Here is an 18,409-nt window from a genome sequence, read left to right as displayed (position 1 = left end):
ATATATAAAACTGCTCACTAAAATATCAAGTTATTTTACTGAAAGGCAAAACTTACCCTCTGCTAACTGTAGTTCATTGGTATGTTTAATCAACGTGACACAATTCACGCAAGTAATGCAATATATAATTACTTTTTAACCTGTGGTATTAACAGCTCCAGCCACTCCAGCAGCTTTATGCTCCCAAACACACGAAGAGCAGACAGCTGTGACCTTCATCCAATTGATCCTGAACTCAAAACACACGTCAAGATGCCTCTACAGCAAAAGAGGAGTGATGGGGATCACGAGGGCATTTCAGGACCACCATAGACAACTGAAAGCTCCACCAAATATTCTCACAGAGACCACACTTGGCATTGCTTCTTGAATTTAAGTGAACTTAAAATGCCAGTCAGCCAGTTTCTCCCCCTCAGACTCTGGAAAATGGCACATTTCTGAAGACTCTGGAGTTGCATCAGTGCCTCTCACCACTCAGAGAGACCCACTGCAGCAAAAGCAGCAAACCCCCCTGGGGCTGTCCTGCAGGGTGACAAACACCAGGGATCAGGCAGAACTCCATCAGCTGGGCTCTAAACCAGCCCAAACAGCACATGTAAGGGAACAACCAGATCAGATGTTGGGGTAAAGGGAGAGAAGGCAAGAGTGGCTGCCCTTGCAATGTTCCTTGGAGCTGCTCTCTGAGGCCAAATGACAGGAGTGAAAGTTCACTTCAGAAAGGAAAAGAAGAACAATCCTGACTCGAGTCCTGCCAAGGACTGCCTGGAGCAACCTGGGCTAGTGGAAGGTGTCCCTGCCCATGGCAGGGGGTGGAATGAGGAGAGATTTGAGGTCACTTCCAACCCAAACCATCCTGTAATTCTATGAACTGACAGGACCCCAGGTTGAAACACAACAGTCAGGAGTCATTTCAGCAGATGAAGCACACGTAGATCTTCTGCTCTGACTGCAGCCTCTGTGGGACTCCAATTCCCACGTCAGTTTCAGGACTGGGATGAACTCATCTCTCCTCCCCAGGTCTGTTATGACTGCAGCCTTTGGAGCCATATGGAGCTGACTTGACACTTTCAGACGTAAACTTTTAGGCTCCTACTTGTGACTGTAACTGGAGCCTCACAGAGCTGCTCTGAGCTTTGTCCACGAGACACACACCAGACACAGGCAGCTCTGCTGGGGTTACACGTGCTCTCAGTGCATTCCAGAGCCTTCTCGACTCTACCCTCACCTAGGGAGAACTCTGGCAGCTTTTACAGCTCCCACCACATTGCTGACACTTTCCCTGGGTCAGAACTGACCTGACACAGGTGAAGGTAGGTGGGACTCCCAAAAACATTATCTGCTCTCAACCCTTGGAGAAGAAAGGTTGGATGCAGGATGTTCCCCCAGGATGGAGTCACCATTCAGCACCTGCACTTTGGAAGCTGAGCCTGCTAGGAAGCAAAGCAGTTAACACAAAGCATCTTATCCAAGAAGGTTTCCTGCTTCCTTTTAAAGAAACACCCAGTTCAAACGGGTAGGAAGAGATGGAAGTCTTCAAAACACACACAAAAAAATTAATCCGCATATGGGCAGCCTTCAAAATTTGAAGTTTGAGAGAGTATCAAGTCAGATAGTTTTGCTGATACCAAGGATAGAAACTGAGCACAGAACACAGCCATCTCTATGCCCTCTTTTGGGAGCTGAACACAACCAAATGCAGAGTTCCAGGCACAGCTGCACCAAAATCCTGTGTATTTGCAGCAGAGATCCCAGCAACACACACTTTGGGGGGTGCTGGAGGGGCTTAACACTTCAAAAGCATTTTGGGTTTTTTTTTTTCTAAACACCTGTAATAGTCAGGTCTCCAGATGAAACCTGAATATTTCTTTGCATTTTGGGGGTAAGGAGTGGGTTGGCACAGGTCTTATAACCCTCCCTAGGATTAAAGGGAGTTTAAAGCATCAAAGGGCTGCCAGGCACCTTCCTGATCAATCATGATCCCACTGCCAACAGGACTTCAGGCTTCCTCTGCCCCAGAGCAACAAACATGCACATAAAATCCACATTGTTCATCACAGCTCCTTCCCTCAGCCATCTGCCTGTAGGAAACACCCTGGAGGAGATGGAGAGGATTCCAGAAGGGGAGGTAACAATCTGGCAGCTCATGAAGTGAAAGGGGACAAATATAAATAAAGAATACTGAGAAACAGCAAAGGGTTAAAGGAACACGGGAGAGAACCAAAACAAACAAGGAGCAAAATGAACCTGCTCAAGCATTGGCAAGGAAGCTAAAAAGCCAAGATGTGAGGATGAGGCATAACTGATATAATTTCAGAAAAACCTCTAAATCCTTTTAAATCAAACTTCATAGAACAGCCACCTTAAGGGAACTCAAACCCCGTGACAGTTTGAAATAATCCTGACTATTATCACGTAGCTCCTCTGAACTCCCACCTCCTTCTTTGAAACACAGACAATAGGTGATTATTTACAGCTCCATCTGAAGAGATGAAGTTCTCTGGAAGACCTGATGGATGCAATTCCTTCCCATCTCCTGACCAAACACTGCAACAAGTCACCTGATGGCATTTTATGGGTATAAACCTTGCCTGCAAAAGGATCCAAGAGATGATCTGGCCTCTCCACACAGGGATGCACAGTTTAAAAGCTCCACCTTCCAAGTAAATCACTTAAATCTTCATTTGCAACTGATCCACGCCTTGGGGAAGAAAAAACCCCCTCACACCTTAACAGGATGTTTTACCCTCCAAAAGTTTTCATCTGAGAGTGAGTAATTTTAGGAAGTTTTATTTGTTTTCAAGGTCAGCAAGAGGGAAATCCATTTTTACACGAAGAACTTGCAAACAAAAGCCTTTGGCACACCTGGACAAGTCCTTTTCACAGCTGAAAACACACGTCCCAGCAACATAAATGTCAAATGCATTTGTCTCATCACAGCTCTTCTCACTTACAAACTTTAAAGCTGTTCCTGTGTAGGGCTGGGGGACTGGTTTTTGCCCTTTTTCACTTTTTTTTTTTTTAAGTAAAATGAGGTTGCTGGCAGACCAAGTGGAAACTTTTCAGGCACCACCTCCCCGAGGAGCGACTTGCTAAGATGCACATCAGGCTTAATAAAATCCTACTTTCTGACCAAGCCTGGTTTACACACAGCAACCTCCTCCCAGAAATCGTATCCATTTATTCACAGGATAACCTTCTGGAGGGCTTCTAAGCTGAAAAATACAATTTTGCTCCTAAACTGTATGAAAGATGGCCACTGACTATATTTTATGTCCATATATTTTCTGTCCCATCCTACCCTCCAGAAAACTTCAAAAATCAGAATACAATTTCTCAGTTTTTACTGTCACTTCTCCCCAACATCAGGAAACAGAGCTGCTTGATGCATAATCCTTCAGCTAACTTAGAGGCAGATTTAAATCCTCATTTTTAAATACTTATTTTTAATGACTGACAGATTACAGTGTCATGCATTGCCTGGATTTCCAGACTACAGTAATTTTTTCCATTAATTGCAGATATTTGGAAACATAATCATTAAAAAAATAAAACTGTAGCACTTCAGAGAATCAATCTTCAACTCAGATTTCTAGGAAAAACATGAGGGGTAGGAAAACCACGACCTACTTTTCAACAGCAGCTGACATCACCAAATCATTTATACAAATGAAATTAGTCTAAGCTAACATATAAATTTGATCAGGGAACAGCAACAATAACAGCTTTCTGCATAACTAAATTTTCAGAGGAAAAACACTGCACTTAGAGAAGTGAGAAACAGTCGCCCATCGCTCCAACAGCTTTTTTAAAGTAATAAATAGGGACAGACAAGAGGAGTGAGGAAGCAAACAGAACCATGGTACCAATGTAGTTGGATTAAAAAAAAAAAAAAAAACAACAACCCAAAACCAGAGAAGAGAAAAAAACCCAGGAAAATATTCATTTGGCAATTGGACATTAATACACGAACAGAAAGCCTGCTGTGAATTACTTTTCACTTTTTAATCACATGGTACAGGCTCCAGATGGGCTGGGTGCCAAGTCATTTAAAAGCGTTCAAGCAATATGAATACACCCCAGCATTTCATTTAACCTCGCTCAGCTCCTCTAAATGAAGTACCAGTGCTCTCAATCAGCCTTAATTGTTTTAAGAAATGTGCAAAACATCCCCGGCTCCGCTTCGGGACAGCAACAAGAAGCCACTTGCACACCCCCCCAAAGCTATTTTTAGAAGTCATTATTTTGGGAAAATGCATCTCTAAGAGCATACTTACAGATTGTATATCTTGTAATGGTTTTTATGCTTTGAATCCAAAAACCTTAAGTAGGAAGGAAAAACAAAACAAAACATGTATTAATATACATTGCAATAATAATGTTGACCTTAATTTGCAGCATCCTCAAAGCACCACCCAGCATGTGCAGCTCTGCATTCCCTGCAGTGCCTCAAAGCCTCACTCATCCAAATAATCCAGCAACATGGATAAAATGATTTATTGCAACTCAGAAAACCAAGACCTGGCCTGCAATCGAAATATTTACTGTATGGACTGGTTTTCTAAGCCCTGAAATACCTGCAGATCACTGTGTTAAACCGAGGAAGGACTGGTTATTTTGAAAAGCAGAAAGCACTGATCACACCAGGGATCTGCAAACACTTCCCATTTCATCATCTATGCAAAATATTTTTAGTGCCACCACAAAAAAGAGCAGTTAAAGTAACTTCTGTGTTCGAACTGCAGCCTGAGCCGTTCCTTTTAATCCCATTTTAAATGGCCATTAGTTGCCACCAAAGTCTGTCCCCGGTGATATTGTGGGTTCTGAAAGGAAGGAGGGAGATCACTTTTTCACACTCCTTTCATTTCCAAGCTCACTTTGGAACAAAAAAAAAAACAAACCCAAAAAACAACACCAACTTCCCATACAAGCCTCGGCGAGCCAAACTGCAAACATGATTCATCAAAATTGCCGCGATTATATATGATGTGTCACCTGGCAATGTGCAAGAAGGAATAACATACAAATGTTTACACTTAACATCATCAACAGTGTGTATCTGCACATCAGCCAGGAGGAATTTAATTAGCCATGACAGAACATGCTGTTCGAATTGAAAAGAAACACTAGCTGCTAAAATCCTGGAAAGCTCAAGCAAAAACAAGCTCTGGTTATCAGTCATAATATTCCAGAAGAACCCAGAAGAAGTTCCGTGGTTAAAGCCGGGCGTTAAAACAGGAACAGATGTGAACACTCCTCGCGCCGCGTCGAGGGGGGAGATTCCAATTTCACCAGGAAAACATATTCCAGGACTCCCGCTGGTTCCCCCTGGCAGACTTGGAGAGCCCGAGGAAGATGGTGGACACGGGGAGTTGTTTTCGGGAGATATTCCTGCTCGAGAGCGAGGAGAGCTGACTCCGCTTCTGCCAGTGACATCCACAGAGAGGGGGAGAAGTCATTTTTCTAAGGACAAAATTCCATCCAAAACCTCTCCAAGTGACACTGCCAGCAGTCCAGGTCGTACTTCTCACGCAGTATTAGCCTGGAATTTGTCAGGATAGTCAGAAAAAGCCCACTGGTGGATCCTGGCTCGATGCCAATTGCTCCGGGGCTCAAGAACGTTGAATTTCTCATAAAAAGCTCTTGGAAGAATAATTCCACGATAAAAAATGACCGGAGCAGATGAGGAGTGCAATGTGGAAAACGCTGCATGATCACATTTTATTCTTGTTTAAAAATAGGAGACAACAAACATATCACTACCTCAGCATCCAGTTCCCTACAGCCACTTAATTTACATCTCTCCGTATCTTAATTTGGTTGATTATGCTTTTAGGTGATCGCTGCTCCTTTTGATCAGAGTGTTTGTGGACAGCTTAATAATTAGATAGGGATTCTCTTTCAAAAGTCTATTTTACACATACCTACGTACTCAATAAAATGTATTCCCCTTCATCCAGAAGCAACTGAAATCAATGCTGGGAATAAAAGAGGGCCTTCAAAGACTGCTGCCTATTGTTATTTATTTGGATTATTCCCATGTTAGATATTAGGAGGAAATTCTTCCTTGTGAGGGTGGTGAGGCCCTGGCATGAGTTGTCCAGAGAGGTTTTTTTGGACTCCCCATCCCTGGAAGTGTCCAAGGCCAGGTTGGATGGGGCTTGGAGCAACCTGGGCTAGTGGCAGCTGTCCCTGCGCATGGCAGGGGGTTGGAACAAGATGAGCTTTAAGATCCCTTCCCAGCCAAACCATTCTAGGATTTATTTTAAATCCAGCCTTTGCCCCTATCCCACAATTCCCAAAGATGGAGCCCCTCAGGGAACAGATATTTCACTCAGCACATGCAAAGCCCCCACCAGCTTCACAAAAACGTGGCTCTGACTGCTGGCAATGAGAGCTGGCTACAGAGGCTGAGTTTTATGGGTTGGGAAGGACCTTAAGACCACCCAGTTCCACCCCCATGCCATAGGCAGGGACACCTCCCACTAGCCCAGGTTGTTCCAAGCTCTGGACAACCTGGCCTTGGACACTTCCAGGGATGGGGAGCCCACAACCTCTCTGGGAAACCTTTTCTTCTGTGCAACCATATGATTATAGAACACAACTCCACACCTCTGTTAACAATCCCAGCAAAGTGACACACACACACACACACACTGCATGAGTATTTCCAGCTTCCAACTGGACCTCCCTGACACGACCAGCTCTGGAAAAGTGACGACATCTCCCTGTTGCCTCAGAGAACGCAGTGGCTTCCGCAAGCCTGGACAGGTCCGATGTTCTCAGCGCTGTCTGTGGATGGGGAGCTTTGTCAGGACAGCTGGACATGCAAAACCAACCCCCCTGAGCCCAGTTCACTGCAGCTGTGCAGGGAAGTCACTGCCTCCTGACCACTGCTGCCCAGGTGAGGGCTACGACTCCTCCCAGTGTGGGAACTGAGGAGCTCAGCTCGCTCTCAACTCAGCTCTTGGTTAACCTGGATGCAAACAGTCACCTGTGAAACCAAGCAGAGCTGATTCTGCCTGTCCATGATTATAGAAGTCCAGAATGGTTTGATTTGGAAGAGACTTTAAAGAGAAACCAGTTCCACCTCCTGCCATGGGCAGGGACACCTCCCACTAGCCCAGGTTGCTTCAAGCCCCGTCCAACCTGGCCTTGGACACTTCCAGGGATCCAGGGGCAGCCACAGCTTCTCTGGGCAACCTGGGCCAGGGCCTCTCCACCCTCACAGCCAAGAATTTCATCCCAATATCCCATCTAACCCTGCCCTCTGTCAATCTGAACCCATTCCCCCTTGTCCTGTCACTCCAGTTCCTGATGAACAGCCCCTTCAGACCCTGGAAGGTGCTGTGAGATCTCCACACAACCTTTTCCTCTCCAGGCAGAATGTTCCCAGCTCTCCCAGCCTGTCTCCACAGGGGAGGTGCTCCAGTCCTCTCAGAAACTTGGTGGCCTCCTCTAGACTTGCTCCAACAGCTCCATGTCCTTCTTTGTGTTGGGGGCACCAGAACTGTGCACACCATTCCAGGTGGGGTCCCATTAGAATGGAGCAGAGGGGTAGAATCCCCCCCTCCCCTGCTGCCCACGCTGTGGGATCAGCCCATTCCTCACTGCTCTCCATGTGGACACTGAGCCCTCAACCACAGCTCTGTGTGTGCAGCCACTCAGCCAATCCTTCACCCACCGAGTGGTCCATCCAGCAAGTCCATGTCTCTCCAGTTCAGAGCCAAGGATGTTGTGTGGGAGTGACAAACCCTTCACACAATCAGGAGAAACTCTCAAACCTGGGAGCAGCACCTTCCTGCCCGGACACAGCTCCTTCTGACTGCACTGCAAACCCTCCTGCACTACCCCCAACCCAAACTTCATGTCTCTCCTGGAGCTACTGAGCTCAGGACCTCAAATGATCTCCAGGGCATCACACATGGCTTCAAAAAACCACAGCCTAGGATCCCAAACACACAGACTTTTGGCAGCTTCTCCCAAGTATTTAGTTTTTAATGCAGCCTCTCACACTGCACTCTCCAGGTTGGGTGTTGATGACTAAAGAATTACAAGGATGCTCCCAAAACACTCTGCACCCCTTCTGCAGCTGCAGCCAGCAATTCACAGCAAATGACTTTATTTGATGATAAAAACGACAATCTGGAGGGGTTTTTAGCAGCAATAACGAATTTTAGCTGATTTTTCTCCTCGTTCGTGATTATTGAATACAATCCAAAGTAAAGGCTTTTAGATAAAGTCACCTATATTTACTACTTTGACTCAAAATTAACTTATGAAGCACTTCATTAATGACTAAAGAAAGTGTAAGGGCAAACTTATTCTGAAATGTGATGGACCCATGTCTTTCTAAAAGCAAAGAACCTCCTTTTTATTACTCCAACACAAATCACTGAAGTGAATCTTCACCTTAAAAAGCAGATTATGTGCATTTGAGATCAACCCACAGGAGCAGCCTGACCATTTTCTTTGTTTCCAACATTTTCCAGGAAAACTAATGAGGCAACATCTACAAGAAGCAAAACCCCTGCCATTTCTACGAGTCAGAACACACATCCTTTCCTTAGCAGAACACAAATAAGTACAGAAAAGAATATTCCAGTTTCATAAGTTAAGGAAAAGAAAACCAAAGCCTTACCTTACTACATCATCAATGTTGTTCCTGTATACTCCTTCAAGCCTCTCTGCAGGAAAGCCCATAGCAATTATGTTTGGATAAATATCTGGATATGCAAGTTAAGGAAATATTTGTAAAGCAAGTGAAATGTCTGCAATAGCATTAAATGGACATTAATCCAATGTTTAACTGTATCCAAGTCAAAGCAACAACTCCAACTGACTCCACACAACAGATGGGAATGTGAAAAGGATTATGTATCTTGTTTATCAAAAAAATCCCAACAATTACCCGCTTCTGAAAAAATACCCTCATCTCTTATTCTGAACTACCTGCAATTCACTTGCCAAAAGCAACCTGGGATAAAAGAATTTAGGCAAAGCACCTCTTAGCCCAAACAAATCAGTGCTAAGGAAAAAGGGCCAATAAGAACACTGTAAGTTTACATCTCTAAAGAATTCACAGCAAATTGCTAGAGAATTACTGGCATTTATTTTTCTGGTGGTGAAACGATACATGGATTTTTCTTTTTTTTTTTAACATAACTCCAATAAAGAAAGCACTCCCAAGTTTAAAACGTTATTAGAAATGATAATGTGGTGAAGAAGCTTCACTGCAAATCAAACCAGAAATGAAAGCAGCAGCTCGAACAGCCCATACCCTGCTGCATTAACATACTCCTCCTCAAACTAATTTTAGAAGGAGCAAGAACAAAGCATGATATGTTTGAAGTTGGCCCTGCTTTAAACAAGGGGGCTGAAGGAGGTGGTTTCCAGAGGGCCCTTTTAACCTGAATTATCCCACCCTTTCAAGAAGCATTTTTATGGTCAAAATATCCCAAAGCTGCAAAGAGCAGGAACATCGGGATGGAAGACACTGCAGCAGCTTCCAAGATATTAAAATTCCAGTTAGTTGTCCACAAAGCAAAGCCTGAAGTAGGACACAAACTCCTTTACTCCACCCTTGCAGAATTCCCACAAGCTCAGGCCCTCACAGCAGAGCAGCACAGACCAAGTTCTGCATTTACACCGTTAACTGCAAGACTCCAGAAAAACATTAAGAGCTGAATACACGGAAATAATGTTTTGTACTCTCAGAAAAAAAAAAAAAGAATTAGCATTTACTGTGTTGTAATCCAAGTATTAATAGACATTGGTCTGCTTGGGCCATTCAACAGATGATTTGTGCAGACAATGAGAAAAATAGGAAAGCTTTTGAGTAAATGAAATAAATATTTGTAGCTGCCTTAAATACAGACGCTGAAAGGGGCTCGTGGCTGGTTTCCAGTTTATTCTGTACTTGCTCAAACCCTAAAAAAACACACTGGAGGAAAAAAAAAAACCTAAAACATTAAATTGCTTAAATTACAGAGCTTGTGATAACTTCAAATAACAAACTTTGAACACCACTCTGATGGTATTTTACTCCTCAAGCAGTTCACACCTCCTTAATTAACAAAAGGTGCTATATAATTAGCAGTATCTTCACTATTTTATCAGTTCCTCCTTGCCATAAGAAGAAGAAACGGGATCTATATTATGCTAACAATGAATTATCTGGCTTTCAGCTACACACATCACTCCCTCCTCCTTGATTTTAACCTGATTTCTCCCTACTCCCAGCATTTCTCCTGCAAAGTACCTCCTTTTGGGTCCCACCCTGAGCAGCAGGGCCATATAAATTACCACAGCAAAATAATCCAATATATCAGGCTGCTTTCCACAGCACTTCTTTGTGGAACACAAGCACTCCTGCCAGGGTAAAATAAAAAAAACAGGGGTAAAATCAATTCATTTTGACACACATCAAACCCCAGTTTCAGCTGAGTATCACCCGTGAGACAGATGCCCAAACTTCACCAAATTACGCTGCAACTTGCTCAGATTTTGGTTTGTGAGCTTTACTCCAGGGTTTTTTCAGGCATTACAGCCTGTGGTTTATGCTCAGATGCTTTTCCTCTCCCAGAGGCTGAGCCATGAGATACTTTCCAGGATTCCCAGCTGGTGCAAGATGGAAGCGAAGCAGACACCCCAAGCAAAGGGAAGAGAACATCTCAACAGCAGCCTTTCCAGTCAGCAGGTTCCCAGACTTGTCCAAACACCAAAGCTTCAAAACACGCAGGCAGAGGGAGATAAAAAGTTCCAAAATAACCGGGGCGGGCTCGGGCTTTTGGAAAGCGCAATTCCCGCTTGGATCCTCCTCTCCTGTGACCCCTCTCCCCTCCCTGGCTCAAGGGCACATGCACAGCTCACAGCCATTTCTGCTTTTAAAGAGGGGTACAATTAAATCACAGAATCAATTAGGCTGGAAAAGACCTCTCAGATCATCCAACCTTTGACTGATCACCACTAGGAATCACTAGGAATGCTTAAGCTTAACCATGCCCCATCCCTGGAAGTGTCCAAGGCCAGGCTGGACAGGGCTTGGAGCAACCTGGGCTAGTGGAAGGTGTCCCTGCCCATGGCAGGGGGTGGGACTGGACTGAGCTTTAAGGTCCCTTAAACTATACCAGGATCATTACAATTATTTTTTAAGTGCAGAGTGGGTATTGCAAAAGGTCTTCCACAACATCCCAGTAAAGAAAAAAAAAAAGGAAAAATACTTCAAAAGGGGCAGGGTGGGGGGAAAAAATAAGATCTATTTACTGAGGCTACCTCGACATGAGGAAGACCTTTCCATGAAGGGTGGCAGAGCACTGGGAACAGCTGCCCAGGGAAGCTGTGGAGTCTCCCTCTCTGGAGACATTCCCAACCCACCTGGACATGTTCCTGTGTCACCTGCTCTGGGTGACCCTGCCTGGGCAGGGGGTTGGACTGGATGATCTCCAGAGGTGCCTTCCAACCCCAACTATTCCCTGAGTCTGTGATGCTGATTCACTAAAAGCATTTTGTGTGCTCTGGGGCTTGGCAACCTGAGAGCACAAGAACTCAGGAGCTTCTCAAAACCAAACATCCAACAGCGAGCCACTGAGGAGGGGGGCTGATTTTAGAAAATATGATTTTTTTTTTTTTTTAAAACCAGGCGAGGCAATCTCTCCCCACCACCTAAATATAATGGTCCTGAAGTACCTCAGCGATTATCTCAAAGTATTAGGCAGGAATGCAGTTCACACACCACTGCTGACTCACCCCTGTGTGCTAAAGGACACGGCCCTGCCAGCCAGTGACACCCTTTCATGGCACCAGGCTTCCTCTGCTCCCAAGGAAAGCAAGGAACAGCCATGACAAATGCATTCCTATTGCTGGGCAAGATAACTCTATGTCTTTTCAATATGTGCTCAAGACAGAATATCCTGAGCTGGAAGGGACTCACAAGGAGTGTGAGTGACTCCTGGCCCTGCACAGACACCCCAACGATCCCACCCTGTCCCTGGAAGCGTTGCCCAAACACTCCTGGAGCTCTGGCAGCCTTGACATGGGGCTTTGAAGCTCTTTTGTTGGTTCAAGCAACTGAAGAAATGCCTTTGGCTTTAAGGAGCACCATAAGATGGAAGAACACGGTGGAAGTGGTGCTGATGTTTGCACACATGATCTACATCTCTGAGCAGAAAGAGAAGATTCAACATTTAATTGGAAAAGCTGCCATGAAACCCAAGTTCTTCCACCCCAAGATCTGCCTCAAGTGGAGGGGATATTCCTGCATGTTTTATCCTCATGCCAGGGAATAAACCCCTCTTTGGGGACAGGGACAGCCCGTGATCACTGCACAGAGCAGTTTAAGGAGCATCAGGGAACATCATCTTCATGGAATTCTACCATCAGCCACGCTCAACAGTTCACAGACACTCCTTTTCACACCTCACTTAGTTTAACATTGATTCCCAAAGCTGAAATTAAGATATTCCCTACCAAGAGGAGATTTCTTACACAGGAGCTTGGAAGCTGGGCTTCCATTCAAAGGGAGAACTCTGAGTCATCATGAAATTGGTAATGATACTGCTAATTTTAGACATCTGGAAGACCTGATCATTTAAAACATGCAACAAATTCATTGTCAATTCCAAGCTTTTTTTTTTTTTTTTTTTTTTTTAGGGCAGGCAAACAAAAACGGAAAAAGCCTCAGGCCTTGACTGAGGCACTTCAACACACACAAAACAAAGTCAACCAGAGAGCTGTAACTACCAATTTTGAACTGGGCTTTCTTAACAGCATAAATAAACCCTGCCACAGTTTACCAAAGTAGGTCTTTCCTAAGACGTCCGTTCCCCTGGAATTTAGAGGCTGGACTCTAACACAGAGTCCAACAACAAAATCCCAAAACACCATCCTCTGCTCAAGTTCTTACCTCTCACTAACTACCCAACTGCAGCTTTTGCAGGAACCAAGACACTGTGGTGTGGCCCAAGGAACCTTCAAATCAAAACACTCAATAATTTGCTAAATCATCCACAATGAGAAAGTGTCGATACTGAAACCAGACCAAAGCAAATAATCCATGTGCCACTCCAGAGATGCCTCTGCTCTAATGCTGCTCAGAGATTTAACAAAACAGTGCTCTTTAAAGCCTGAAATCATTCCCACGTTGCTGAAGATGACAGTCTTTGCAGTTGCTATGAGAAAAATCCTGGATCATTATGCAAATCAGCAGTTATAATCACTTTCAAAAATAGCTGTCTATATATTCACACTATGCCAAGATCAAATTAAAGAATATGCAGTATACACTTGCAACTTCACATACATGGAGATATAAAAGTAAATTACTCATGTTGGTCCTATAACTGATTCTGCTCACAAATTCAGCCTTTTGCCTAATAATGGAAGGTGGCCAAAAAAACATATCGAAATATTTACCAATTCTTAATTCTTAAACAGCCACAAGAACAGACAGCTGCAGCCTTTCTTGCAATGATCAACACTCTCAATTAGTAAACTACAATGGCATAAGAATTTCTGAGTAATTTTATGAAGTGCTATATTTCAAATATAGGATCCTCACTCCACTCATTAAGGTGGCTTTAAAGGGAAAACAAAGAGCAAATGACCTCATCTCCTATTTTATAAGCAGGCCAGAGCATGCAGAGCTTCAGAATTTACACAGAGCTTTGCTTTCCAAACCCAACACTGAGGACAGATTTTACATCAAAACGAAAATAAAAAACAACTTTAAAACTCGGAGCCCTTTACAGTCTTATAAATATTTACTGTTTACAAGGGATGGAGTGACAGGACACAGGGGGAATGGCTTCCCACTGCCAGAGGGCAGGGATAGATGGGATATTGGGAAGAATTGTTCCCTGGGAGGGTGGGGAAGCCCTGGCACAGGTTGCCCAGAGAAGCTGTGGCTGCCCCATCCCTGGAAGTGTCCAAGGCCAGGCTGGAGCAACCTGGGCTAGTGGAAGGTGTCCCTGCCCATGGCAGGGGGTGGGACTGGATGAGCTTTAAGGTCCCTTCCAACCCAAGCCATTCTATCACTCTGAACCAAAGGCTTCAGAAGACCTACCAGGCATTAGAACTCCTCTTCCTTTAGGAAGGAAATTTAAAACAAGCTGAGTGTTCCTGAAGCTGTGACTGATGGCACTGCTCAAATCATGCTCTGGAGCTAAAAAACTTACTGCACAACCTGAACCAGCCCCCTGCCAACAAAACAACAACAAGCCCCTTTCTCTCCGTTTGCACCTTCCCAACACAGATCTCGTGTAACAAAGGAGATTTAAACCCACGGCCTGCAAAAGAACCTTCACAACTGCCAGGAGTGCTGATTTTCGCCTCCAGTTGGGGCTGGAAGGTGCTCCCAGGAGCCCACTGCTCGCTGTGCTGCCAGCTGGGGGTCAGCCCTGCCTCCCTGCACGAGGTGGCCCGAGCTGTCACCGAGCTGTCACCGCCACGGCCGTGTGACAGCGACACCCGGGACAGAGGCACCGCGGCCTTTGAAGGCTCCCAAAGTCGCTTTGTTGTCTGGATCTGCCCCCAGTTTTCAGGAACTCTGACTTCAGGAGCCCGCCAGCCACGAAACAGTGACCTCCAGCCCTTTAAGTCCAGCTTAAACGAGTCCATCTAGCAACAGCAAGGATTAAAAAAAAAAAACAAACCCCACGCTGTTCTTGCTGTTCAACAGCTTGACAGCCTGAAGCTACAGGGGGAGTGTTATGAGAAGTGTCCACACTCCATCCTCAAACAGATTTAAGAGCCCTGACAAATGGCCAAGCTCCTATTAGTGCCATTTTCTTGACAGCATCCCTACAACAAAAAAAAAAAAAAAAAAAAAAAAAAAAGCAAAAGACACAGGAAAATACACCCAGACCAATCTGGGAAGTTTCCTAGCAGATATGCTGTTCAAACTGGACCCATGCATAAATTTCTGTTCAACAGCAGCATTTGCATTAGCCAGCATGAAACACAAATAAGTTTACTATTTTTCTACGAGCCTGGATCATCAGGAAGTAGAGGGGAAATGAACAGGAAGAAGGTTCTTCAGAGCAAAGGAGGATTCCTTGTAGCCAGCCAGCTGCACTTGCCAACTCTACCATCTGTGCCTTAAAGAACAAGAAAAGGGACCAACTCAGATGTGGCTGAAACATTTTATGATTTAGAAGAAATGCATTTAACCCCTTAATGCTCCATATTTCAACTATGATCTTTTTTTTCCACCCACTTTTTTTAGTTTTTTTCAGATTTCAGCTTGCAGTTTAAACACAGTAACCTAGACAAGGAACAACAAAACTGCAGGCTCCTTCCTATCCGGAGGCAAACCTGTCCAGATGAAGTCATGGGGCTGACAACACTGTCTGGAAGGGAACTCAAATTCCCCCAGCACAAAGAGGGAAATCCAAAGATGCCTGAAGGGGATATTGCCAGGTTGTCTACATCCATAACTCAGTTCTATCCCATAGCAGGGCTTCTAGATCTGCTTACTACATTGACTTGGGAAGTATTCCCAGAGCAAGAGCCTCTCCTTCCTCTGTGAGGTGTATGAAATGTGTCCTGGAGCTCTAAGCCATAGGAGGCTTTGCTGAACAGCTAATGGGTTACTAAGATTGGGAAAAACCCCCTAAACCTCCCAGCAGAGACACAAGAAGTGCTAAAAGCAGCATGAAAGATGATGGCTGCCTAGAGAAGAGCTTGCTCTGACAAGGCTGAGAAAAGGATGCCTTAAACTTTCATTTCAAAATGGTCTGGAATCATAAATATAGAAAAGCATGCAGGTAATAAAGGAAACATGAGCTGGTTGTGCAGAGCTGCAAGAAGTGTTTGGACAAACACTCACAGGGACACAGTGGGACTGTTGGGGTGTCCTGTGCAGGGCCAGGAGTTGGACTGGATGATCCCTGTGGGTCCCTTCCAGCTCAGGATATCCTATGACTCTGTGAAATCCCTCTAAAATAGCTGCTGATATTACAGACAGAAAAAAGCTGCCCTTCCCATTCAAAGAAAACTAAGAGCAAACAGGAACATAACAAATGATGCACCAAACTTTGTATTATTCACACAAAATCTGACAGAAAGGACTCTTCAGCTGAGAAGTCAGAGATTGGGCCTCAACTCCCTAACTCACCTCAAGTCCAGATCTACAGCACTGAACAAAACCCTACAATCCCAAGGGATTCCCAGAGATGGAAACATGCAGAGAGGCAAGTTAAGAAGGTTTTTTTGCTTCTGCTCCCATTTTGGAACAAGCTGCATCCCATCTTACCCTCCCTACCCTGGCATCCCAACCAGCTGCAGCAACACAGGGAGGCCCAAGACCAAGAGCTGTGCCAGCGAGGAAGGTCAGTGGTGCAGGTTCACCGGATCACCAAGGCTGGAAAAGACCTCTGGGATCATCCAGTCCAACCTGTGACCCATCACCACCTTGTCAACCAGACCAGACATCTCAGTTTGAGTTTCTGAAGTGCCAGATTTATCTATTTTAACCCACCAACCAAACTCAACACGAACCCTTTCAAGAAGAAGTTTGAGGTCTCCCCGGTCCGTGTTCCCAGCACACCACCTCACTTGGCAGGGTCTCCTCTAACGTGTATTTAAGCACATCCTAACCTCAAACACCCCCAGAAAAACACAAGAATTTTATTCAGTAACGAGAAGTCAGCACAGAAGAGTCACTACTTTGATATTTACTGACAGGAAGTGAAAAATGGCTCAGACTCAACTTTTTGCAAGCCTGAAAGAACATCCAAAACTTTCAGAGACAAGGGAATTTCAAAGAGGACAAATGTGGCACACGTTTAAAAAGCTTTCTAAAACAGAAGCTACAAAAACTAGGATTTGTATGGATTTATCAAACCTTCTTTTGAGTCCAAGAGAAGATAATGGCAAGTGGCAAAACAAGACACAAGGCCGTCCTAATAAACTGTTCCTCAACCAGTAAGCCCCAAGCAGATAATTTCATTCTGATGAGATCTAGTGTTTCCCTCCTTTAAATGTTAGTATAAAAAAAGGACATTACTTCAGTGACTCACCCACACAAGAAATTAAAGAGCAGAAAATACACAACTCCTTCAACTCTAGCCTGATATACACCCAGGCAATGCAATGAATTAAGCAGAGGCCTCTAAGAAAATTAATCATGCAATTAAAAGCTATTCTACTACCACTCCACAAAGGCAGAATTAAGTTTATAAAGACGTTTCTTAAGCACTTCACTACCAAAAACTGGATATTAAGCAGTTTTTCTGCACTGCTGCACGCTGGGGCTGTGAAGCTGGGAGTTCATCTTTAAAGGGAACAATGCCAGCTTTTGCAATAGTCATCATCCCAAACACAGAGCAGTTGAGTTTAATTTTTAGCTGCACAGTCAATTACCATTGAATCACGAGCCACTACTTGAGCCCCGTTGCCTAAAATCGTTATTAAGATAACCTAGATTTATGCAGCATGATACAGGGCCTAATTGCAAGATTATTACTTCCATTCTACAGAACTGCTGCTGTATTTTTATTTTTTTTCTTTCAGGGCCTCGCAGGCGAGACAGCGAGCGAGGCAGATGACGACAGGAGCACAGAGGATGCTGGCTGGAATTAGAAACTGGAACGGGGATTTGTTTACATCTGGAATATCAACCTGGGCCTGAGACACGCTCAGAAACCAACAGAACCCAAAGCAGAGGCAACCACCCACAAAGCAGCCGTGTTTCAGGAAAAGACCCTGCTCTACAGGAATTCGTTTTCCAATAAATTCCCTTCTTCCAGCCCAGAAATCAGCCTGCCAGTAACTCATGGGATGTGCACAGCTCTAATCCCCAAAAACCTGCACCCGAGTGCCAAGTCAAAGGAGCCCACACCTACCTCAGGGATTAGGATGAGGCACTGGGCATATCCAGCAATCACTCCAGGCTACATCCCATTTTCCCCCCTAAAAAGCCATGCAATAATTAACCTTGAATATCCCCCCTACACTGGGCACAGTAAATAAACACACACTGCATGCAGCTCCAAGTTGCAGATCACTTGAATCAGAAAGGAGGGGGGCTTTAAAAGGGAGTTATGAGCAATGACACCAGCTTTGGGCTCTAATGTAATAAAGGGATTTGACAGCTCATCTGCCTATTCCCTCCCTTTTCTCCCACTTTGTCAGAACACAACTATTGTCCTTTAGATCATTATACAAGGACCATTTTCATGTTTAAACCCGTTGCAGGGGAAGTCCCTAGGCTAAGGTACCAGGGGTATAATTTGTCAGCTTATGCAGAATTAATGTGGCAACATTAATCCATTAAAAATATAATTTCATTCAAGAAACTGCTCAGAGATTCACAACCAGCAGAAAAAACTCGGTAGACAGAAACTTTACATACAATATTTGAACTCTGTAGTTGTCACATCCTGAAGTTTAGTTTTGGTTTTATGCTTTTTAG

The 18,409-nt window shown here is 44.5% G+C and overlaps 1 protein-coding gene across 1 annotated transcript in view; it reads right to left on the bottom strand.

Moving 5' to 3' along the window:
- Nucleotides 1-18,409, bottom strand: part of PTEN (phosphatase and tensin homolog) — a 47,149-nt gene that overhangs the window by 23,278 nt on the left and 5,462 nt on the right. Inside the window, exons 2-3 of the mRNA XM_032695496.1 lie at nucleotides 8,639-8,723; nucleotides 4,275-4,319 (exon numbers count right to left, since the gene is read on the bottom strand). Coding sequence (XP_032551387.1) covers nucleotides 4,275-4,319; nucleotides 8,639-8,723 — 130 coding nt within the window. The remainder of the gene's footprint in view (nucleotides 1-4,274; nucleotides 4,320-8,638; nucleotides 8,724-18,409) is intronic.

Source organism: Chiroxiphia lanceolata, chromosome 8, assembly GCF_009829145.1.
Source record: "Chiroxiphia lanceolata isolate bChiLan1 chromosome 8, bChiLan1.pri, whole genome shotgun sequence".
In the NCBI taxonomy this organism is placed as follows: domain Eukaryota; kingdom Metazoa; phylum Chordata; class Aves; order Passeriformes; family Pipridae; genus Chiroxiphia; species Chiroxiphia lanceolata.
This window is presented reverse-complemented; position numbering and strand designations above follow the sequence as displayed.